The 27401-nt window shown below is 32.4% G+C and overlaps 1 protein-coding gene across 6 annotated transcripts in view; it reads left to right on the forward strand.

The window, feature by feature from the left end:
- Window positions 1-27401, forward strand: part of LOC148308973 (polypyrimidine tract-binding protein 2-like) — a 552278-nt gene that overhangs the window by 206417 nt on the left and 318460 nt on the right. Inside the window, exon 2 of one of the 6 annotated variants that reach the window (XM_088260794.1) lies at window positions 14083-14212. The exons of the other annotated variants lie outside the window; for them this stretch is intronic. Coding sequence (XP_088116920.1) covers window positions 14204-14212 — 9 coding nt within the window. The 5' untranslated portion in view covers window positions 14083-14203. The remainder of the gene's footprint in view (window positions 1-14082; window positions 14213-27401) is intronic. 6 annotated transcript variants of the gene reach the window in all.

The raw sequence follows: 27401 nt of genomic DNA on the forward strand, positions 1-27401 counted from the left end.
ATAGACTTCACTAGAGACATCTATGGTAGGACGATGCAAGCCTTTTTTTATCAAGTTGAAACTCTTTCATTTGTTTTTGGGTTCCGAATCCTGGATTATATTCACATACTTGAGAAACGCTAGAAAATTCCATTTTCATTTTATTTAAGCTTCTTCCATATTCTTGTTCCATATTCTTCATGTTGAGATGTCAAAAAATAATATGATGAATAACCCAGATTTGTGAATAAGTATTTGGACCATCTGGTCAAATTATAAGCTTAAATACTAAAAATGAAAATTGTATTTTCTCATGTGTGTGATTGTAATCCAGGATTCAAACCTCACATACTAATATAAGAGTTTCTGCTTGATAAAAAGCTTCTTTACATCTCACCAATAGATGTCTCTAGTGAAGTTCTAGTGATTCGAGAACAAGGTTTCTAAATTGGTTCATATGTTATATAGAACTTAAAATATAGAACTTCCAAGAATTTGAGTAGTGTGGTTGTCAATAATGGGTAGAATTGGTGAATGTTACACGTGTGTAAAGTGATCGCTTAAACCGGCCTATGACGGTAAATGCCCAGACTTCTTCATCTTTGATGGGAAAAAATAATAAGTACTTGGATACTCAAAACGTTATAGTAATTAATATTAGGGAGGATTTTTTTTCTAAAGCTCTCTTATCTAAATAAGCTTTTTTTGTGGTCGGTCGGTCCGGTTAATCAGTCGGTATTTTCCCATTTCGCAAACATTGGTCAGACTACTTCTCTTTTATTTCCCCTCTAGGTCACATGCAGTAGTTACCTCAGTGTCCCAGGGCTGTTTTTTTACTGGCATTAGTCACATTAGCTTTCAACAGCGAGTGGAAAAGTTTCCCAATAAAAGTGGCCATTGCGCCAAGTTAAATATTTGCGGACCCTCTTTCCCCACCCCCCATATCCACACAGACGCAGAAACACATAAGGGTAGATCACACAAGTTAGACAATGGGAAGGGACGGTAGAACTATCAAAGTGTAGGAAACGATACTTTTAGAGGTAAATAAAGAGAAAGCGGAGAAGGCTGGTCGTTGGTTTTAGGCTCCAATGCCTTTATCTTGGGCAGCTGTTACGGATTTGCTCTGAACAAATATTGCCTCTTCGATTTACGTTTTCTATTTATTTTTTTAACTTTCTTTCTTTAACGTTTAAAAATAATGTGTAACAAACATAGAATCGAATAGAATTCACAACTTGTTCTCAAGATATCTGATATGATTTTTTTATCAGAATTTAAATTTATTTTACTTAAATTATCTAAATTTTGCAAAGGGCAAGTCATGAATAATTTTAAAAGATTAGAAAAACATAAAAAATATAAAATTTAACATTATCATAAAATATGGATTAACAATATGCTTTTCTAAAATTCATCACCAGTATTGTATTTGTTACCATTAAACAAGTCCCTCCTACTTCTACCAATACCTGAATATTTTTTTCTCGTCAGTTTTTGTTATCACCAATCGATGAAAACATCTGCAGTTTTCGAAACTAGTCGTGTGAAATTAAATAAAACTCAATTTGTAGTTAATCTTCAAACCCTCTATTTTATATGGTAAAGTTGGAAATTCATAAGCTGGTTTTCAAGCATGTTTTAGACCACTTTGAGTTTTTGGGTAATATATCCAAAATAAAACAAGGTTTTTGTTGAATTGAATTCTACATTTATTTATATATACGTATCTTAATACGTGACGCGTTTCGTCTTCACCTATGTGTTTGATAATGTCCTAAGAAGATGAAACGCGTCACGTATTAAGATATACATAAATAATGTAGAATTCAAACCAACAAAAACAATCCAACAATTCAATATTGAACTCTACCAACTGTCTGCAGTTACAATAAATACTTTTGAATTTATTTAAAATACGTCTAGTTTAGAGAACTACTAATGTTCTCAAACATATTTAAAATAGAATCCAGTCAGGGTTCCAAAATAAATGAACTGAAAAACTACTTTATTGAAAGATTTTTGTGTTAGTGATTAGTTTTATTTTATCATTTGTTTCCTTATACATGCTTCTTGCTATGTGTTTTTTTTAAATGCCTATTTACTATACCCGTTTACTATTTTAAATTTTACATTTTGCCTTGTGTTATTTTTCCTTAATTTTTCATTTATTTATTTTTATTCTCATTTGTGTTTCAGTCTTGTTGACTTTGATCCAAAAATAAGTAATGGAAATTACTCATCGGGAATATTATATTTTTTAAAATTTTTAAAGGAATAATCGCTAAGCCTCTATTAGTGACTTGTCTGCATGTAGGAAAATAAATGTGAAAAATACACACAAACACCCAGACCATTTGAAAATAAATCATTTTTGAATTCATTTTGCACTTGGCGGGAATCGAATCCCCGACGCCAGTTTCGCAGCCGAGCGGCTACACAACTACGCCACGGTGCCTGTTAACATGTGGCTTGATAATAAAATAATAATAAACCCTTATCTGCACCCCAATGGTGCATAGGGCACTGCTTCATTTAAACGTAGTGTTATCTTGATCGTTTACACATGAAGGAAAGGTGATCTGCCCTCCGTTTCAGGTACCAATCCAGTGTAATATTGAATCAATATTACAGTGAAAACATCACTTGTATTTATTTGACCCCCCCTGGGAATCGAACCCGGGACCCCCAGAACGGTAGTCGAGCGTGCTGACCATTACACTACGGAGGCGGATGACTAATGTATGCAATATTTAAAAAAAACATTTTTACATGGATAAATTTTACCTTGTGAACCTGTTTATTTGAAAAAGTCATTAATTCGTAACGATTCACTAATTTCCAACCAACTTCTTCAAGTAACGTATTAAGTTTGACTTTTTACTTTGTTCGACGAATTAATGGCTCTAAACTTCCTCTAACATCGTCTCAAAGCTGGTAGAAAAGGATTTACTTGCAATTAGATTTATGGAATAGGCTCTCACTTATTACATTCATGCAAACACACACCATATGTAATTTTTTACATTTTTCCTTTAAATTTGTCCATCAAACAATCTACAGCACCAAACAGATTAATTGAAACAAAACTTTTTTTATTCAACATTTTTAGTGTGTCCAAATACTTGTTCACAAAATCTGGATAATCTCCAATTACAGGAATTATTTTCATATTATTTTTTGACATCTCATCAAAGATGAAGAAGAAAATGGTAGTCTGTGCATTTACAAGACTGATGACCCGATAAAGTTATCACTTCAACCAGCCTATGACAGTCGTCAGCCCTGTATATGCCCAGACTTCCATTTTTTTCTTCATCTTTGATGAGATGTCAAAAAACAATATGAAAACATTTTTTGTTGTATTTTCGTAAAAAGTTTTGTATAATCTTTTGTATATTAGTTATATCACAAATTAATATTTAATATGATATCATTTGGGCTCAATCAAAGATTTTACATTTCTTGACATCTATTATATAAGGTTTTGGCACGTGAATGCCATTTTTTCGTCTCGAAACCATACCTGAATTATGAACAAAATGAGCTTCTCCACCGTAGTGCAATCAATTTTGGAGAGCCGATTCTTTACATATTGCCGATAGATTTTTAATTAGATTTATGTCTGGCAAAATTCTTGACCAGTTCATCATAATTCATTGTATTTATGTGAAATGTTTCTTTTTTTTGGATTTGTGGCAGGGGGTTAAATCCTGGTGAAATATTCCTATACCATTTGACCTTCGTTTTTGCATATCTTGTAGTATCTTTTCCAGTAGAATTGGGTGACATAAAACCCGGTCACGGGTGAAGTAAAATAAATGTGAAAAAGACTAAATACAAGTTTTGTTGTTTTAATATATACGGAAGGATTTTGTTGAGTAAAATCAGTTAATATACATAAATAGAATTTTAAAAAAGTGCTCGTTGGTTAAACCTCTTTTAAAAAATTGATTGAGCTCGCCTTAATCAAAACAGTCTTACGTGTTACGTGTATATATACAATGCATCCTATGTACCTATACACCGTAGGCACCCTTCAGGCTGCATTTTCATTAACTCTGGAAATGAAATTCTTTCACGTAACGGCGCTTTTGAAACTCACCTGAGTAATTTTGGCTGATGCGCAATTTCACAGATTTTGCTTTGACCGTCAATCGGATTTTCATCTCACGATTTCAATCATTACATAATCTCATACAATTTCACATAACACAGGCAAAAACATGTTCTTTTACTTATATTCTAGAGTCATAGTACTACTGTTAGACGTCTGCTATTAAGGAACATCTTCGAACCGCATACATACTAAAAGTTCAAAAAAATAATTAAATACTTTCAATGATGTGCGGAATTTTGAACTTTACGTAAAATTGGTACGAAAATGATACGGAAAGAGTACGTCAAATTGAATATAACTAATTTTTCACTCTGATATTTAATCAATATTATCCTGGACTGTTGTCTAAAGCGGAGGGATTTTTTTTAAAGATAGGAAATCGCAATTATTATTTACCTTGCTTATTACAGAGAAGGTTTATAGATCATTAAGTGGATTTTTGTTTCTTCTTACTAAAAAAACATGTTTTATTTTAATCTGTCTCGGGGAATGAAGGGATAATCTAGTGTGGGCCAGTCAAGAACTTGTCAGCATTTGCTCATTGCTGGGAAGAAACCACGTTGCACTCCTCAGGAGAAGCTGGACTGTTGACTGTATTCAGCATACCTTCCGTTCCACTAAAATAGGGCTCGGCATTTTAGGGTGCCAATAGAGGTTTGGAGAAGAATAAGAAAACTGTTTACCATGAACTTTGGTTAAATTATTAGTTTAAGTGTTTTTCACCCTTAAAAAGTTGAAGAACTTTTTTCAAACCGGTTTCTACTACATTTTTTCAAACCGGTTTCTACTACTTTTGGATCTTGGAATGTTAAAATAGTGAATTTGTTCGAAACGCGTATATGTAAATCGAAATATGGACGGAATCACGGAATGTTGTGGTGCATAATAAACGCCGGCGCACCTGGACGGTAAAATTGGTACAAATGGGTAACGCAGTTAGCCAGTCACAATGTACGGTATTAACGGGATAATTGACGGATAACTCTGCGGTCATTTCGTCCGAAGGCGCGCGGCACACGGTGTGTGTCACGGCGGTCAATTTGGGCCCCATTGTTCGCTTATTGGCGAAATATGTAACTGAATATGGACGAGATATTCAATTCGAGCCCGTCAATAATTGGGCTGTCGTGCTTTTTTTATGTACTATTTTTTACGGCAGTTTTATTGGAAGAGGTATGATATAATATTTTATAAACATGCTGGTATTATTGAAACAGTAAAAGTAGTGAATTCGTGATCAAAACTGTTGATGAAAAATAAACTATGCGCGCAAACAAAAACGAAAAACATAGCATTTTAATTACAATTTTGCTATTTTTTTTTCTTACTTATTTTCAACATTTTTAGATGTATCTAAATCCTTGTTCATAAATCTGTGTTTCTCTACTTATATTTACATATATAATGACATCTTAAAATAGGTGATAAAGAATATTCTTCTGGGTATTTACAGGGCTTATGACCTGTTTTAGGCTGGTTAAATGGATGTCTTCAATATTTTTCGTAGATACTTTGAGGCACATTTAATAAAATTTATGAAATACAACTGGATTTTTGTTTTGACCACTTTTTTATTAGTACTTTTTTCCAACCAGTTTCATTAAAAATCCTGTCTATTTATTGATTTGGCGTTTAATTTGTAGAACTCCATTTTAATTTATGTATTAATTTTAAATCAAACACAGATTTTTTGAGTCTACTAAGTTGTATTTTATTAACAAAAACACATAAAAAATTATATTGTGACAATTGTTTCGCCTTGTTAGGACATTATCAAACAAATGTGAAGATCAAATGGACTACGGTCCTTATGTAGCTATACAAACTATCCTTATGTAGCTATAAAAACTGTCACTTAGAATTGTATAGCTACATAAGGACCGTAGTCCATTTGATCTTTACATTCGTTTGATAATGCCCTAACAAGGCGAAACAATTGTTACAGTATAATTTTTTTTGTGTTTTTGTTAATAAAATACAACTTAGTAGACTCAAAAAATCTGTGTTTGATTTAAAATTAATACATAAAAAGAATCCTGTCATCTTTAGGGGTAAACATGTACTTATTTATCCTTGAAGATCGATTGATCGATTGAAGAAAATAACAATTTTAAAAAGTGGTTCAAAAAAAAAGTTCTAGTTTTATTTAATAAAGACTTCAAATACATTTTAATAACAATGGATTTTGAAGTTCTAGTTTAATTCCAAAAAGACATCAAAAATCTTTTCGATTACAATTGATTTCAATGTTTGATTATTGACTGGGTAATATTTCGTTTCATTTTGTTTTTGATATGTGATCCCAACGTGTCTGTATAGATCCATGTGTGCCTGTATACATGTTTACAGTGCATGAACCATTTCAGGAATTCTAATTTCGAGTTGAATTGATCTGCTTATCAGGTTTGGATAATGCATTCCATTGTCTCGAGGATTTTGATTACCCTTTGATTATAAGCACACATCTTCCGTGGAGAAATCGCTACATGCATGTACTTACTATAAGTGCATATAAGAGCATATGAGTCTGCGTTATATTACTACGCAACAATGAAACAATTCAATCATAGTCTTCTTCTTCTTCTTCATATTGTTGTAGGCCTTGTGTCCTGTTTTTTAAGAGGGATTAGCCTCCTGCAATGTCGATTCTCAGCCATCGACCCATCTCTTTGGTGGTCTGCCTGGGAGTCGTCTACCATGAGGTTGGCCGTACAGTGCAATGTGGGGGAGTCTGGATGGTTCTATTTTCCTCACATGTGCATACCATTGCATGCGCATTCAATCATTCTTATTTTCTTTTACAATATTATAATTCTTCTTTTTCTTCAAACCCTTATCTGCACCTCAATGGTGCAAACAGCATCATATAAACGCAGTGTTATCTTGATTGTCAACACACGAAGGAAAGGTGATCAGCCCTCCGCTTGAGGTACCAGTCCAGGGCAATATTGGATAAATATAAGACAGAAAGAAAATCACTTTACATTAATTTGGCCCCTCTTGGGAATCGAACCCGGGTACGAATGGAAGCCGAATGTGCTGACCAATACACTACGGAGGGGGACAAATATTAAAATATAATACTAAATAACAAAATTTGATTAGTATGAAATAATTGCTTCACTGTTCTTCATTTTAAGTAATAGTGGTATTTACCTAGTAATACGTATTTTTAGTTCTTAAAGATATATATTAATGAGAATGAAATAAAAATAAAATACAAGGTGAAACAATTGTCACAATTTTTTTTTGTATATATTTTTAAATAAAATATACAACATAGCAGACCCTAAATATCAGTGTTTGATTTTAATAGGTACATAAAATTTAAATGATGTAGTTCTTCAAATTAAACGCCAAATCAATAAATAAAATTAAATAACTGTTATCAAAGAAAATTTTATACATTGATGAAAAATGTATTTAATTTTTTTTTGATGTGAAGATAATATGAATATTTTTAGAGCCTGTATCCGGGTTCTACCCAAAACAGGATTGACTTGTATTTTTTAAAGAAAAAATTGGTTCAATGGTTTTTCATTGTATCGCATTGTATTGTACTGTATACATACACATGGTCGAAATTCAGCGTATTGTTATAAAATGGATCAGAATTTGGGAACGATGGGTACAGTCTGTTCGCCTCGCGGCATCGCATAGAACAACCCCTGCCGTTATTATCCTTCGAACGAAACACAAAACAGTAAACATGATTCGAAATTTCTATTTGCTCGTAATATTTTCAACATTTTTCAGCTTTTTAATGATTTTTCAGGCATAACAAGTAGCGAAATGAATGTACAAGTCGACCAAACAAAAAGGGTATAAATAATTAATACAATTAATACTGAAAGCGTACATAATACTCAAAACTTTGATTTTAACCCTTTCTCTGCTATTCGTTTTCTAATCGGTTTCGACAAGCGCCTTTCTTTCTTCAGCGATGGATACGTACTTAGCGTAAAACGTAGAATTATTCATAGTTAGGCAAGAAGGCAGGATAAAGGAGTAGTTAATAAAGTGAGAAGGGTGGAAGCAATTTTTTTTATTAAAATGTCATTTTCGCTAGGTTGCTAACTACACTTGAATACCACTTTTTCTTAAAATCTTTTATGACACGTATTATGATGCACTCCGGAAAATTAAAAAACATCGTATGTTTATCGTATACATATGCGTATGATGAATTGAAAACAATGCGGAATGCATCGAAAATATTTGAAATACCTACTGCATGATGTCAAGTTTTCCTCGGCTTTTTCTTTCTATTATCAACTACACCCCATCCGCATCCCAAAGGTACATAGAGCACTGCATCATATAAACGCAGTGTTATCTTGATCGTAAACACATAAAGGAAAGGTGTTCAGCCCTCCACTTCAGATACCAGTCCAGGGCAGTATTGAATAAATATTGGATTGAATCGAACCCGGGACCTCCAGAACGTTAGCCGAGCGTGCTGTCTACGAAGGTGGACTAAATTAAATACCAATATTTCTTAAAATCTGTTGTGACACGTATTACACACACACACATATTTATATATATATATATATATATATATATATATATATATATATATATATATATATATATATATATATATATATATATATATATATATATATATATATACATTCATTCATTCATTCGAACCCTTATCCGCACCTCAATGGTGCATTGGGCACTGCGTAATATAAACGCAGTGTTATCTTGATCGTTAACACACGAAGGAAAGGTGATCAGCCATCCGCTTCAGGTACCAGTCCAGGGTAATATGGAATAAATATTAGAGTGAAAAAATATAAATATATATACACATATTTAATAGTAATTTGTCATTACTTTTGCATTTTGTTACCAAAGTCAGTTCTGCGTCGAAAAGTGTAATAGAATGTAAATGTCCCAGTGTGGGCACTCGAATCGTACAACAGTGTAGAGTTCAGGCCTAGGTAACATTATTGTGTATAGGTTTAGGCGGGAGTTGCAAGACAAAGCCCAAACAATGCACATTCAGGAGGCTCGCACGAACAATGGGGATCGGGAGCGGAGTGGTTCGCTTGATTTGCATTATTACCGACATCGGCGCAGGTTCGGTGAGTGAGTGAGGGTGGGAAATGGAAGAGAGAAGCCTACATACGAGGGAGACAGATATGTGGGAAAACGGGAACCTGCCATAAACAAAAACGGATAATTTCTTACATGTTTTTTGCTGATACTTTATGGCATACATAGTACCTACCTTGATATAAAGGCCCGATTGGGGGCAGGGGGTGTCCGCTTAAGCCTACGGTCCATTTAGCGTCGCATAGTGTTTTCTTTTACTGCGGGGAAGCGACTTGATGGTTAGATAGTTTTTAATGTTTCAAGATTAATAAAACAACAACTTCATTATTTGATTTGGCATTTTGTGGTAACATCTATTCATTTTTCATTTGAATTTCACTTGGTTAATACAACTATTCTTAAAATCTATTGTAACACGTATTTAGATGCATTCCACATCGTTTTCAAACACGTTTTATAATAGATTTTAAGAAGAAAAAGTATTTACGTAGTTAAATTTATATTACAAAAAAATACCCCTATTCGTAAAACTAATAATATCAAAAACTCTTTCCCCTTTCACTTCAAACGTCACTAAATTAAACACTTCTTTATCCCGCTTTTCACCTAATTATAGATATTTCTCTGTTTAAGGTTTGGTACGTATCCGTGCCTGACGAAAACAAGGCATTTGTCGATACTGGTTGATAAAATAGTACCAAAAAATAGTTTAAATCGTAGTAAAATAAACCGTATCGAACAAATCGCTCACTCCTTTCAACGTCATATAAAAAAATGTCATTTTCAGTTGTGCATGTTTTCGGAATGCACTGAAAATGTACTATATCCTAGCAAAAGAGGCATATTTTTAACTAAATATTTACCCGCTACAGGGAAGAAAGTGTTGTTTTTGGATTTGAAGATAATGCATTGTTTAATTATTTTCTCAAATATACTAAATATTTTTCAAATGAAGAAATAATATTCAGGTTTTACTTAAAAAGATCTGTTGCACAGTAAAAAGTTCAATAAGTGGCTTGATATTTATTTTTAATACATTTGAAAATATATTTTTAAACTTTAAAAACGATCTCCTGAAAAATCAAGTTATTCCATTATGGCGTTGTTGAAAGGAGTGAGCTATATGTGATTTCATTGCGTACCATTTGTGCATTTTACTGTCATGTTTGCAAATGATTACTTTCATGTTTATCCGTTTCATGATTACTTTAATTGAACTTTAAAAATGATCTCCTGAAAAATCAAGTTTTTTGATAAATGACGTTGTTGAAAGGAGTGAGTGATATGTATTAACATTTGGATGTATTTATCTAGATATTACACCCCTATCATTGTATTGCATAATCGTGTGATCAACAGTGAAATTTGTCGTATCTGCAACCTGCACCGACGTCATACATTGTTTTTAGGTTGAGTGTGCGCGACGCAGCACCACACATTGAAGTGGTCTCGCTGAAGCTGAATCGGTGTATTGTTGTTGGGTATTATCTGGCTGTTTCGTCATTATTGCTATTTTCACTCATACTCATGCTGATGAACCCTCGTGAACTTCAATGTGACAATGTAGAGGACCTATTCAACCTTTTATGTATAGTCGAAACTTCTAAATGAATTAATTAATCTAATTTGATTCCTTGAATGTTTTTCGCAGATTATTATTGGCACACTTTTTGAACTTTTTACTACTACTTTTTTAACCCATCCGCATATCAGTTTTTGTTCAAAACATGCATTCAAAGACACTAATTGAATGCATTTCCACAAGTAAAAAAGTTGCCCCGCCCAGAGGGGAGGTGATGTGGTTTGTCAAACAATGAGGCGATAATATGTTGCACCTGATAAAACGAGAACAAACATAGAAATAATCTTCAAATGCAGAAAAAGGTACCACTCACTAAACAGATTGATTTTTTGTGTTACAAATCAGTCCGACCAATTATAATGATAGCGTGTTTGCAGCGTCAAAGGCGTTTAAATTCAACCAAGCTTTAAAAATAAACTCTAAATAAAATTAATAAACTAAACTAACTTAATTAAATATATCTCATTAAATTATAACTATTACTGTTTTACCAATAAATATGCTACATATTTATTTATTTATTTATTTATTTTTTAACGGCTGAAGCCTTTAAAGTAATACATAAAATACATATATACAGTGTCTAATACAAATATAACTATAATAATAATAAAAGAAACCCTTATCCGCAACCCAATGGTGCATAGGGCACTGCGTCATATAAACGCAGTGTTATCTTGATCGTTTACACATGAAGGAAAGGTGATCAGCCCTCCGCTTCAGGTACCAGTCCAGGGTAATATTGAATAAATATTGGAGTGAAAAAATCACTAATATTTATTTTACCCCCCTTGGGAATCGAACCCGGGACCTCCAAAACGGTAGCCGAGCGTGCTGACCATTACACTACGGAGGCGGACTAATAACTATTATGCACTATTTTATTGTGTGTCTAGATCAGAAATGTGATAAATTAACGACAATTCGATTCTCGTCCAATAAGGACTGTTTAGAGACTGTCCATATAAGAACCAAAACTATCATCGCACAATTTGTAACCCACGAAAAAGATATATGATAGATGGTATTTGATTATACTAATGTGCAAAGGCAAATAGCCGCAAGTTAAAAACAATACCTACTTTTGAGATAAACGAGTTTAAATTTAACATAAAATTATGCTTTTTGCCACACATGTATCAAATTAATACAATTTTGCGGCTATTTGGATAATGAATATCTCGGTAAAGAAAAGAGATAGAACAATCTGTGATTATTTATGATAGAGGCCAGTTATAAGAATGCTTCGAGCCGTGTTACGACAAACAGACGCAACTTGAGTTACAGCTAGTTGCCTTTACACATAAGTATATCTATAGGATATTTTTTCAATATAAATTCTGTAGTCTTTAAAAAATACTTCTGGTAATTCCGTTGGTGTGCGACTCACCACTCGTTATCACCCTATGCCCTAACACCAATTCCGTAAGCAAACATTCCCCTACCGTGCACCAGTTAACTCCATCAGCCATCGGTCACTGTACAAACCTTTGTACAAGCGTGGCAATCTTCTGTTGACATTCAGAATGTAGTTTGAACTATCCTCGTTTTACTTTAAAAGTAATGCTGTTATCCTGGAGTGAGAATTAATCGTCTATTCTTAGTTTACATTAGTCCGTGAGGCATTTATTTAGTTTTTTTTATTGGACAATTTAAGTAGTGCCGTTTTCGTGAGAAATCACCTAAAGGGTGCTTTTACAACTAAGGGTGATTTTAAAGTTTATAAACGACATAACTTAGTGTTTTTCAATAATAACAATATTTTCCTGACAAAATATGTATTTTTTTAAATTAATTTAATTTAATTTAATGATTTGTAGTATGAATGATTAAATAATTACAGTATTTTGATGATAAAAACGCTTTTTTCATGATAAACACACACCTTTTAACGATAAATTAAATAACAAAAAGTTGCTGTATGATTGATACAATCATTCATTATATAGACAGTAAAAAAATTATTGATTATTGAAATAATAATGTACAACATTTTGAGTGTGTCCAAATACTTGTTCACAAAATCTGGATTATCTCTAATTACAGGAGTTATTTTCATACTATTTTTTGACATCTCATCAAAGATGAAGAAGAATATGGAAATCTGGGCATTTACGGGGCTTACGACCGTCATAGGCTGGTTTAAGTGATCACTTTACACACGTGTAGCCTATGACGGTCGTAAGCCCCGTAAATGCCCAGACTTCCATATTCTTCTTCATCTTTGATGAGATGTCAAAAAATAGTATGAAAATAACTCCTGTAATTGGAGATAATCCAGATTTTGTGAACAAGTATTTGGACACACTCAAAATGTTGTAAATAAATTATCTGGTCAAATTATAAGCTTAATAATAAAAATGAAAATGGTATTTTCTGGCGTTTCTCATGTGTGTGATTATAATCCAGGATTCGGATCTCACATACTAATATAAAAGTTTCTGCTTAGTAAAAAGCTTCTTTACATCTCACCAATAGATGTCTCTAGTGAAATTCTAGTGATTCATGAACAAGGTTTCTAAATTGGTTCATATATATAGAACTTCCAAGAATTTGAGTAGTGTGGTTGTCAATAATGGGTAGAATTGGTGAATGTTACACGTGTGTAAAGTGATCACTTAAACCAGCCTATGACGGTCGTAAGCCCCGTAAATGCCCAGACTTCCATATTCTTCTTCATCTTTGATGAGATGTCAAAAAATAGTATGGAAATAATAATTTAAAAATACTTTAAATTATTTCATTAATCGATGTCACTTTGCGGTAAAATGTATCCATTTTTAATTTTAAGTTTTACTTGGTTAATACAACTTTTTCTTAAAATTCATTGTAACACGTGATTCAATGCATTTTCAACACGGTGTTGGAAAATGATACGGAATAATTCGAATTAAAAACTTTAAATTATACTAAAATTATAATTATTTGTATCCACCTCCATGTATGATATAAATCAAACTACACAGTGTAATTTTCAGCATACTTGGCTACCATTATGGAGGTCCCGAGTTCGATTCCCAGGGGGGAGGGGTCAAATATATATCAGTTATTTTTTCACTCTAATATTTATTTAATATTACCCTGGACCTGAAACGGAGGGCTGATCACTTTTCTTTCATATGTTAACGATCAAGATAACACTGCGTTTAAATGATGCAGTGCCTTATGCACTATTGGGGTGCGGATAAGGGTTTTTGATATTTATGATGAAACTATATATTTTTTTGAAATAAATAAACCCTCGTAGTATCTTTCTAAAATTAGTTCTTTATTCCTCCAGCGCTCGCAACATATTTTTCTAATTAAAAGCTCTTTCGATGCTCTGTTTTTGCAGGATCTGGCGAGCAGATAATCATAATAAGAGCGAAATTCAGGACCTTTCTGTCACCCGATATCTGCAATCGCATAACTGCGAACTCTTTTATCCGGGACACCCTTTCCTTTACGGCGCAAATATGGTCAAGGTAATGTCACCGCATTTAAAGTGGCCGCCAATAACAACACCTTTCACCTTGTAACTTCCCATTGCATCTCGCTTCTTGCCCAATAGTTGCCCATTGCCATTTGACATTTGCCTTTTATCCCTACTTCATTTCATCCTCGCTCACATATCGCTCACTCGTTTCAAGAACGTCATAAATCAAAAATCGACAATTTTCAGTTGTGCATGATTTCCAGTTGCTCAGAAAATGTACTATATTCCAGCAAAAGAGGCATATTTTTAACTTAATATTTACCCGCTACAGGGCAGAAAGTGTTGTTTTTGCATTTTGAAGAAAAGGTATTGTTTTTTTTTTAATATACTAAATATTTTTCAAACGGAGAAATAACCTTTAGGTTTTACCTAAAAAGATCTATTGCACAGTAAAAAGTTTAATAAGTGGCTTGATATTTATTTTTAATACATTCTATTATATTTTGAAACTTTAAAAACGTTCTCCTGAAAAATCAAGTTTTTTGATTTATGACGTTCTTGAAAGGAGTGAGCGATATGTTACTACCAATGTACGAGCTATTCCATTCCTATTTTATAATTAATGGAACTTTGTTTTATTTTGAAATCACTATACATATTTTGTTATTTTATTTTATTTTATTTATTTAGAAATTTAACAGAACATTAACATGAATACATTTACAATAATGAATAACAACAACAAAAAACAGGTAATTGTAACATTCCAATTACAAAATTTCACAAATGTTAAATGAGTGTTATATATTTATAATCCTAAAAATGACCTTTATTCAGAAGCTTTTAAACTTTATTTAAGTTATAAAGCTTATGAATTCATTTTAAATATTCAAGTAGCACTACTTAATACATACTCGTATAAGTTCTCTTCTTCTCTTTTTGAAATTATCTAAAATCGCTTTTTCATTCTGACCTCTTAAACTTGAATGTCTATTGTAGGTACCTGACGTGTGTTAGTATGTAGTATGAAACTCGCATGATTTTCTTATTATACTATAGTTGGCTGGAAAAGTTGTGTTTTTTTAGTATTTTATAATTGATATAGACTGTACTTAACTGTTTTCCTACGAAATATAATCGTTTGCATCATATCGCTCACTCCTTTCAACAACGTCATATATCAAAAAACTTAATTTTTCAGGAGATCGTTTTTAAAGTTTAAAAATATAATAAAATGTTTTAAAAATAAATATCAAGCCACTTATAGAACTGTTTACTGTGCAACAGATCTTTTAAGCTAAAACCTAAAGGTTTTGAAAAATATTAAGTATATAAAAAAAAATTATTAAACGATGCCTTTTCTTCAAAATGCAAAAACAACACTTTCTGCCCTGTAGCGGGTAAATATTAAGTTAAAAATATGCCTCTTTTGCTAGGATGTAGTACATTTTCAGGGCATTCCGAAAACATGCACAACTGAAAATTGACGATTTTTGTTATGTGACGTTGTTGTCAAAAGGAGTGAGCGATATTTCGGCAAAGTGTGGCTCCGGAGCCAAGTGCGGGTCTTTGACTTTTTAAGTGCGACTCCGGCACAAATATCCGCGAGAGGGCTGTTCGACTCTACATACGAATTCATGCGAACAATCATTTCAAGCATATACCTTATTGAATGAGGCGATTGAATTAGGAGAATGTATTCATAAACCATGAATTAGCCACTTTGTGGTAAAATTTAAGTTTTACCTAGAAAATACTTATATTTCTTAAAAGCTACCTGTAGATTTTAAGAAATAGCAACTACAGTCGATTTTAAGAAAAAGTGGCATTTAGTAAGTAATACTTAAATTAAAATTTGTTATTTTCTGTCGAATAAATTAATTTTATTTGATTTAGTTCTCGACAAAATTATTAAACCTTTATATGTGCATATTTTGTTTATTGGCTAATATGTACAATGATTAAATAAAACACTTGTTTTTTACCACTTGAGTTTTATTATTGACTACATGTTTCAGAAGTTAAACTTCCATCATTCAGGTCTGTATAATAATAAATAAGGCTAATATGTAAATTTGCAGACTGCTGGTTGAGTGAAATTTGAAACTTTATTCGAAGCCTATGAGAATGGCGACCTTTAGTATTCATTTCTATAATCTTGTCGTGTTACAAGGATTCTCATGGTATGTAGAGATGTTTAAATAAATATCAGGTAGGGAAAATTCATAATCTTACCTTTCCTCAGAATACTGAGGGAGAAATGCCTTCACCGTAGGTTTGCCTAGAATCTTTCTTCCCGTATTTCCACGTCTCCTTCGGGAATACGGTACCTTCACATCCAATTATCCTCGGATAACTCTCACCTGTGACTTGTACCACCTGCCACGAAGTAAGCTCAGATTCCCTTCAAATCAATATTTTATGCAATTATTATTATTTTGCCCAGACTACATGTTGCCAAAGCAATTTTTGCTTATTAAGAAATTATAACTCTCTCAATTTTTAGTTGTGCGTGTTTTCGGAATGCCCAGAAAATAAACTATATCCCAGTAAAAAAGGGATATTCTTAACTTAATATTTACCCGCTACAGGGCAAAAAGTGTTGTTTTTGCATTTCGAATAAAAGGTATTTTTTAATTATTTTTTAAAATAAACTTAATATTTTTCAAATGGAGAAAAAACCTTCAGATAAAAACATTAACATTCACATAAAAAAATTAATAAGTGGCTTGATATTTATTTTTAATACATTGTATTATATTTTTAAACTTTAAAAACGTTCTGTTTTATGTTTTTTGTATTAATGACGTTCTTGAAAGGAGTTAGCGATATAACATTCAACATTCTACCCACGATTTACAGCCACAGTTCTCAAAATTTTCTAACTCCTACATATACCAATAAAAAAACACAAGATCTCTTGGATATTTTATATCTAGATTATATTTCAACCTAACCTCCCACATTCTCCGCCTCACACTCATAAAGGAAATCTTCTCACCCTGTCTTGTTTCTCTATGAAACTTGGCATGTTTTGCCTCCTTGAGTTTATGTTAGACGCAGAGATTTTAATTAAATTGAACTAACCCATACCTATGTTCCGGAGCGACTTCCGATGCAGGCACCTGGAGTTTCAGCGGGATGCAATTCTGAAAGAGAATGCGCCCGCCAATCAGGCGAGTTATGAAGGTAGCTAATCTGAAACACTCCCTTGAAATACCACACTCATCATCACACGTACTCGTATGCTTGCTTTAAAAAACACTGTATTTTTAATGGTATTTACATTTCGCTCACTCCTTTCAGCAACGTCATATATCAGAAATCGTCAATTTTCAGTTGTGCATGTTTTCGAAATGCTCAGAAAATGAACTATATCCCAGCAAAAGCGGGATATTTTTAACTTAATATTTACCCGTTACAGGGCAGAAAGTGTTGTTTTTGCATTCTGAAGGAAAGGTATTGTTTTTTTTTTAAATATACTAAATATTTTTCAAATGGAGAAAAAACATATTTATTGTAACTGCAGACAGTTGGTAGAATTCCATATTGAATTGTTGGGTAAAATATCCAAAATAAAACAAGGTTTGTTGGATTGAATTCTACATTTATTTATGTATATGTTAATACGTGACGCGTTTCGTCTTCTATGGACATTATCAACAGGAGAAAAAACATTCAGGTTTTACCTAAAAAGATCTTTTGCACAGCATAAAGCTCAATAAGTGACTTGATATTTATTTTGAATACATTTCATTAAAGTTTTAAACTTTAAAAACTATCTCCCGATTTTTTTAAATTTTATTTACGATGTTGTTGAAAGGAGTGAGCGATTTATTAACGCTATCCTTGTTATTCATCGCTTACTTTGTGTAATACCACTTGAATAAACACTAATTAGTGACTATCGGTTTCTTATAATCATTCCAGCATCAGGACATTAAAATAAAATTATTACGATCTGGCATTTATACAAAAATACAATTTTGAAAGAGAGAAAGAAGACAAATGAATCACAATGCAAATATTTTTTTGAAAGTGGACTTGAATTTAAATTTCCTTGGTTATTTACTATGGGTAATTATTTATTAATTACTTTGCTTATTTCTTTAATTTTCTTGATTATCTAAACAAAGACCAGTTTGATTTATGTAAAATTTCTATAACCGTTGATTAATTAAAATTATGGTCTTCGGATATCAGCAAATTCAGATTTTTTAATTTTTTAAAAAGGTGCATTAGATGTTATTTAATTCTGACATTGAATTCACGTGATGTTTTTCCAATGTAAAAGGCTGGACAATTGAAACAATTTAATTTATAAATACCAGACTGATCCCAATTTGACAACAGTAGTATTACACAAAGTGAACGATGAATGATAAAGAGGGTTATTACCATATCATAAAGTTAACAATGCTTTTAATATACAAAACATAAAAGCACCTACAACATTTTGAGTGTGTCCAAATACTTGTTCACAAAATCTGGATTATCTCCAATTACAGGAGTTATTTTCATTTTATTTTTTGACATCTCATCTGAAGAAGAATATGGAAGTCTGGGCATTTACGGGGCTGACAAAAATAAAAAATAAAATAAATTAAAAAATAATTTAAAAGCACTTGTTTAATACTTTTTTAATACTTGTTTAATACTTTAATACGTTTAAGTTTGTATTCAGCTGAAATTTTCATCTTCTTTCATGCAAAATTTAAATTTTTCAGTTCAAAATGGATAGATTGCATTATTGAATTCGGCAGATTATTTTGATTGATTAAAAAAACTCTGAATTAATGATGTTATCATTTCAATTTTAAGTTCAGTTTCAATATAAAATAATATTTGCTACCTGAAAAGTGAACCCTTAGGGTAAAATGGAAAATGTTGGTTGCAATGATTGATCTCGCTTCCGGGTGCTTTCTTCGCGGGCTAACTTCCCGCTGTGATTGGAGTGTTTAAGTTTTCCTTCGCCTAAAGCTCAACTGACGCTGTTACTACTAATAACGCCATGAATCCGCAGAGAACTTCCGCAAGCTCACCTGAAGCATGCAGAATAACTTTTAATTGTCGTGGCTACGTTTTATCGTTCAACTTTTTGAAGGTACTATTAATTTCCAAACCCAATGAACTGTTGCGCATTTAATTGCATAATGTTTAAACAGTTTATATGCAATTTAAATAGTTTATTTTTACAACTGTTATTACCAATATTACCATCACGCCGTTTTCCGAAGGGGTAGGCAGAAAGGATGGAACGACACACTCGTATGTCCTGTGACATACGCTCGTAACTTTCTTCACATCCATATATCTAGTCATACATGCCGTTTTAAACACAAAGCAGTTGAAACGAGATGTTTCAGACAAATGTCTTGCAAAACAATGTATGATAAATGCACAAATAGCTATATAAGGATAAAATGCAAAGCTTACATAAGTATTACCGATAAAATAAAAAAAAGGATTGTTGAGATGGTTTGGGCATGTGAATAGAATGAGTGAAGGAAGAACAGTAAAATAAATTTATGAGGCGACTCTAGTTGAAAATAGGAGTAGAGTAAGACCGAGGAAAACTTGGCATCATGAAGTTTTTCTTATACTTGAAAGTGTTCAGGTCAGGAGTCGGAATAATCGGCGGGTATGTACGAGGAAATGCATTAATATTTATACTACAACTACCATCACGCCGTTTCCCCCCCAGGGGTAGGCAGAGAGGATGGAACGCCACACTCTTCTGTCGTGATATACACTCCTCGCCTCCTTCACATTCATACATCTAGTCATACATGCCCTCCGATTACGCAGACTTTTGACACCGCCAGATTTTAGGTTCTGATTGATCTGATCGTGCCAAGTCTTTTTCGGTCGTCCTCGTTCTGTTTTCCTTCTCACTTTCGCCACATATATTTTCTTAGTCATTCTCTCGTTATCCATTCGCTCCTCGTTCCTATTATTCCTCGTTCAGCCTTACATTCCTTTCTTATATCATTAATATTTATTATGTGAATATTGTTTGAAAAGACAGTGTGTGGTGTTTTATTCACTCTGCCTACCCCTGCGGGGAATTGACTAGGTAGTCAGTTAGAAAGTTAATAATTATCGAAGTTAAAGAGAGTTGAACATCTGTTTTTTTCTTCTTTCTGACCGATAAAAAACCCTAAGACTTGTTGGAAACCGTCTATTACTGTAGTATTTAAATAATTGCCACATCTAAATTTGGATAGTTTTTCCTTCTTCTACGGACCTCATTCGGTTTGGGCAGTAATTGGGATAGTAAAGGGACTAATAAAAATTTATTGCACTGCTGAAAAAAACACATCGCACATTAAAGGAAATTGATTTCCCTCAACCCTACTGTACCGACCGAACCTGGCATACAATAAATACGATACAATTTACACTTTAAAAAACGGGCTCGCCGAGGGATGTTTACAAATAGGGTCCTACCACCCTGGTAAATAATGGAGAGTTATTGTATAGAAAGTAGAGAAGCCTTTTTTGTCGCTTGTGAAAATTTTCGACTGAATGAGATGGCCAGATTCACTGGATGTGCGAGGGAAAGAAACAAACCAAGAATGAAAAATGAAAACCCAATGGCATATGAAATATGACGTTCACATGATATTTTCTATGTTTACGTGAGCTTTAGTTTTTTTAAAGCTTTGACTACTTAACCTTACAAAGTAGAGATAATCCAGATGTATGGGAAAGTATTGAGGTATACTCAAAATGTTGTAAAAAAAAACTTTAATAAACTTCCGGAAAACTTAAAATCTATAAATAATTATCAAACCTTTAAAACTAAATTTTACAAAACAAATTAGACTGACCCCTACCTATACTCCATACCAAGGAATTTTTATTTTATTTTAAATTTACTTTGTTTTAATTTAGTTTAAAATGTTTTGTATATTTACCAACTATTTTGTATAATTAAAATATGTATTTTGTAAAAAAAAACAGTAAAAAAAATATCTGGTCAATTTATAAGCTGCATAAAAATCTGAAAATCATGTTTTCAGGCGGTTTAAAAGTTTGCGAATATAATCCAGGATTCGCACCTCGCATACGAATGGAAAGAGTCTCTGCTTATTAAAAGCTTTCCTAATTCAAACATAGATAGCTGTTGTGAACTTGCACATACTGTGTCTTGAGTTTGATCAATATATCTAGAAGTTCCAAAAATTTTAATAGTGTGGTTGGCAATTATGAGTAGAATTGGTAAATATTTGTTAAGTGATCACCTAACCCAGCCTATGACGGTAGTAAGCCCCGTTAATACCCAGATATTCATATTCTTCTTCATCTATTATGAGATGTTAAAAAAATGTAAAAACCAACCATATGCGTAATCCAGATTTGGGAACAAACTCAAAATGTTGTTCATTTATTTTTGTTCATGATCAGTTAAGTTTTACTCGGTCAATACCACTATTTCTTAAATTCTATTGTCACACGTATTTCGCAATGATGCATTGACACACTTGTCACAATAGATTTGAAGGATTCGTGTTATGTATAAGCAAACAAATCGTATGGGATGTATGACTAAATGTATGTTTTTTACTGTAATATTTATTCAATATTACCATGGACTGGTACCTGAAGCGGAGGGCTGATCACCTTTCCTTCATGTGTAAACGATCAAGATAACACTGCGTTTATATGACACAGTGCCCTATGCACCATTGGGGTGCGAATAAGGGTTTTATATATAATGTAAATATTTATTTTATATTAAAGTCTCGTAATCGGATGTATGACTAGATGTATGGATGTGAAGAAGGCGAGGAGTGTATGTCAGGACAGAAGAGTGTGGCGTTCTATCCTTTCTGCCTACCCCTGCAGAGAAACGGTGTGATGGTAGTAGTAGTAGTAGCAGTAGTAACAAGTAAACAATAAATTAAAAATGGGTAGATATTACTACAAAGTAACTGTCGAATCAATGAATGTAATATAAATTATTTTTTGACATCTCATCAAAGATGAAGAAGAATATGGAAGTCTGGGCATTTACGGGGCTGACGACCGTCATAGGCTGGTTTAAGTGATCACTTTACACACGTGTAACATTCACCAATTCTACCCATTATTGACAACCACACTACTCAAATTCTCGAAGTTCTATATATGAACCAATTTAGAAACCTTGTTCTTGGATCACTAGAACTTCACTAGAGACATCTATTGGTGAGATGTAAAGAAGCTTTTTACTAAGCAGAAACTCTTATATTAGTATGTGAGATCCGAATCCTGGATTATAATACCACACATGAGAAACGCCAGAAAATACCATTTTCATTTTTATTATTAAGCTTATAATTTGACCAGATAATTTATTTACAATATTTTGAGTGTGTCCAAATACTTGTTCACAAAATCTGGATTATTTCCAATTACAGGAGTAATTTTCATATTATTTTAAAAAATTATGAAAATAACTCCTGTAATTGGAGATAATCCAGATTTTGTGAACAAGTATTTGGACACACTCAAAATGTTGTAATATAAATTGTTTATAAATGCGAAAAATTTATATTCGTCTTATTTAGATTCGACAACAGTGTAAACAACGATTATAAAATTAAATCGTTAAAATAAAATTGAGATAAACATACCTTGAAATGAATCCATCCATACATAAAAAAATCTGCGCATGCAAAATGAATTCACCGAATAAACATGGTATTCTGAAACTCAAGGCAAACAAATTAGTTAAAGACATACTTCACCCTTTTACTTTAGGGAATGCAAATCCGGATCTGTTTTGCGGAATCCGGATTTACAGATTTCTCAAGAGACCGGATTAAACGCAGAATAATTTTTGTTTCTGATTTTTCAGTATATTTAATAAGAAATATTTTTAAAAAAAAACGCTGTTGGCGTGAAAAAGACGCAGAGATTTTATTTTAGTGATTGAACATATCGCTCACTCCTTTCAAGAACGCCATAAATCAAAAAACTCTATTTTCAAGAGAACGTTTTTTAAGTTTAAAAATATAATACAATGTATTAAAAATAAATATCAAGCCACTTTTTAGGTAAAACCTGAAGGTTTTTTCTCCATTTGCAAAATATTAAGTATATAAAAAAAAAAAAATTATTAAACAATACCCTTTCTTCAAAATGCAAAAACAACACTTTTTGCCCTGTAGCGGGTAAATATTGAGTTTACAAAATGCCTCTTTTGCTGGGATATAGTACATTTTCTGGGCATTCCGAAAACATACACAACTGAAAATTGACGATTTTTTATTTATGACGTTCTTGAAAGGAGTGAGCGATATGTGTAATTGCATAAAAATATGTAACTCAAAAATTTTTAATGGAATTCTACCAACTGTATGCAGTTACAGTACGTAATGTTTTTTTTTTCATATTTGGTGTATCCGGATTTAATGTTGAAAAATTCGGTTCTAAAAAAAAAAAGCATTTTTCCATTTCCGGATTACTCGACCCTAGTTGCCACGCCACGCTAAGTTGGGCGATTCCATCAGATTTTCGCTCCAAAAGCAGTTTTGATTTTGCGTTAATATTTTGAAATCCATTACTTTGAATCGGATTACTGATATTCGGAATTCGCATTTCGAGGATAACGATTAAGCCATGTTAAAAGGGCTTCAGCTTCATCCCTCGGGCAGCATTATTTCTCTTCCGGACCAATTAGAATGACTGCATAAAATATCGAGTTACACGGAAGCGGGCATTTGCCCTTATGCGCCGCGTATAAAAAGGAAGGTATTATTCGTATATATAATTAAAATATAACGTTTTTAAATTACTATAAATATTTTATTATAGCTCAATTATAATGTCTACCGGTTTCGAAGTTAACCGCTTCTTTATCAAGACTGATTAATACAGTCTTGATAAAGAAGCGGTTAGCTTCGAAACCGGTAGACATTATCATCATGTTATTATAAAACATTTATAGTGATTTTAAAACAAAGTTGCATTTTAATTATAAAATGGAAAATCACAAAGTTATTCAAATATAAATTATATTAATCATGTGTGTGATTATAATCCAGAATTTGGATCTAACATACTCATAAAAGAGTTTCTGCTCAATAAAAAGCTTCTTTTCATCTCACCAATGTTTTAAAAATTGGTTCATATATATGGAACTTCCAAGAATTTGAGTGGTGTGGTTATCAATAATGGGTACAATTGGTGAATGTTACACGTGAATAAAGTGATCACTTAAACGAGCCTTTCACGGTCGTCAGCCCCATAAATGCCTAGACTTCCGTATTCTTCGTCATCTTTGATGAGATGTCAAAAAATAAAATGTTTAATGTTTTATTTTTCGACATCACCGTTAAAAAGTTCTTCTTCTAACCGCTATCCACACCCAATAGGGCACTGCATCATATAAACGCAGTTGTATCTTGATCGTTAATATATGAAGGAAAGGTGATCACTCCTACGTTTGGTGGACCAGTCCAGGGTAATAAGAAATAAATATTACAATATAAAATCACTAACATTTATTTCACCTCCCCACCCCGGGACACTCTGCACTGTAGCTTAATACGCTAACAATAACACCAAGGAAAATATATGATGATGAAAATATATGATGATGAAAATATATGATGATGAAAATATATGATGATGAAAATAAATGATGATGAAAATATATGATGATGATGATGGAGATCCTGATGAAGAGCTCCGACCTCATCATAAAGCTGCTTGTGGAGCACAGATGGGGGCTGGACATGTGGCGGCACTGGAGCACAGTACTGCGTTTGCCTGCGAGCTAATCTTGATCTACGTCTCTCCAAATTTTCTTTTTTTTCTTTCGCCGTTTCTTTTAATTATTTTTATTATCATTTGATTACTATTTTAATTAAATTTTATAAAAAAAGTTGTAAAACATATGTGGCTGACTAAGTATTGCACCCACTACTTAGTCAAGCTCAAATAAAGATTTATTATTATTATTATTATTATTATCATTATATACTAGGGTAAAATACTCGCATTTTTTTAAATCTTAAAATTCGTAAAATTCCATTTTTAAATCCGTACAACCCTTAATTGCAGGAGTAGCAAAAGAGTATTAAATTAAAACAGGGCAGTTGTGTTAAGTACCTACCTACCCGCGATAAATTAATTATGGTTTATTCGCTATTAAATTCTCGAATGTTCCAAGCGCCGAACGAACAATGCACACTGTTTACCTTTGGTTGTTCGGTAACTCGATTCCAATATTCCCTGTGCATATATGTGGAGGTCCTCACCATAAAGTCACATTTCCAATATTGCACAAAAATAATTTTAATGCAATAATGTTCTGTTTGCTGTATTCTATCGACATCTGATGTAAAGTTACGACCAAAGTCACATTTCCAATATTGCACAAAAAATCATTTAAATGCAAATATGTTCTGTTCACTGTATTCTATCGACATCTTAAGTAAAGTTGCGACAAATGTCACATTTCCAATATTGCACAAAAAATCATTTAAATGCAAATATGTTCTGTTTGCTGTATTCTATCGACATCTTAAGTAAAGTTGCGACATAAGTCACATTTCCAATATTGCACAAAAAAAACATTTAAATGCAAATCTGTTCTGTTTGCTGTATTCTATCGACATCTTAAGTAAAGTTGCGACATAAGTCACATTTCCAATATTGCACAAAAAAACATTTAAATGCAAATCTGTTCTGTTTGCTGTATTCTATCGACATCTTAAGTAAAGTTGCGACATAAGTCACATTTCCAATATTGCACAAAAAATCATTTAAATGCAAATCTGTTCTGTTTACTGTATTCTATCGACATCTTAAGTAAAGTTGCGACATAAGTCACATTTCCAATATTGCACAAAAAATCATTTAAATGCAAATCTGTTCTGTTTACTGTGTTCTAGCGACATTTTAAGTAAAGTTGCGACAAAAGTCACATTTCCAATATTGCACAAAAACACATTTAAATACAAATCTCTTCTGTTTGCTGTATTTTATCGAAATCTTGAGTAAAGTTGCGACAAAACGTCATCAATCCTATATTAAACCAATATGAAATCTAGGAAAATAAAATCTTATAATATTATCAACATATTTCTTAATCCATAAAAACATTAATGGTCTCACAATACCGTGCCAGTCATGAATTACATGAAATTATAGAAACTTTAAAAACATAAAGAGTAAATCCACTCACGAGTAGGTAAAGGCTATGAAACTTAAAAAGTTGAAGCCTGAACAGGGTCATGATAAGCGGTGTTGCATAAGCCGAAGCTAGATTTCGTAGTCATTTGGAAGTTAGGTAAAAAAAAAACAAAACGATGCCAATGAATTCTTCACTTTTCCGAAAAATTAATTTAAGTATACGTACCTACATACTTAACATACCCCATGAACTATTGTCTGCCGTAAATTACTACTGCACATGTTAAAACTATTACCTAAGTACCTTGAATTGTATGGCTATATAAGGACCGTCAGTCCATTTAATCTTCCCATTCGTTTGAAAATGCCATAACTAGGCGCAACAATTGTCACAAAATTAATTTTTATGTGTTTTTTCAACAATAAAATGCAATTTAGTAGACTATAAATATCAGTGTTTGATTTGACATTTAATACAAAAATTAAAATGAATTTTTCCTTGAATGTTTTTCGCAGATACTTTGTGGCAAATTTAATAAACTTTATAAAATAAAACAACTTTGTTTTAAACATTTTTTATTGGTACACTTTTTCCTACCGGTTTCGACAAGTACCTTGTCATCATCAAGGATTATGTACTAATTCTAAAACATTGAAATACTCATAGTTAGGTCATAGTTAATTACCCTTCCCTTACGATGCCAAAAATTTCCACGAACTCCGTGTTTTTTTAATCACATTCTTTTAAATCACATTTTCGTATTGGGTACGGAGAATGTTTTATAATTAGTACATAAACCGTGATGATGACAAGGTTCTTGTCGAAACCGGTTGGAAAAGTGTACCAATAAAAAGTGGCTAAAACAAAGTTGTTTTATTTTATAAAGTTTAATATGAAATCATTAAATCGTACCAACAAAACATTTTTATAAGGTAGAATTCCTGATTACTTGAATTCATTTATAATGGAAATGTAACGTTTTGGTGAGGACCTCCACATATGTTCACGTTATAAAGTAAGGATGCATTTGTACGCAGGGCCCAGGAATGTCGGATATTTTAACTGCAAAATATTTACGCGAACATTCTGATAATAATTGCAAACAACG

This window comes from Brachycentrus maculatus, unplaced genomic scaffold (genome assembly GCF_059751285.1).
Source record: "Brachycentrus maculatus isolate JH-2025_06_01 unplaced genomic scaffold, ASM5975128v1 h1tg000142l, whole genome shotgun sequence".
Classification (NCBI taxonomy): Eukaryota; Metazoa; Arthropoda; class Insecta; order Trichoptera; family Brachycentridae; genus Brachycentrus; species Brachycentrus maculatus.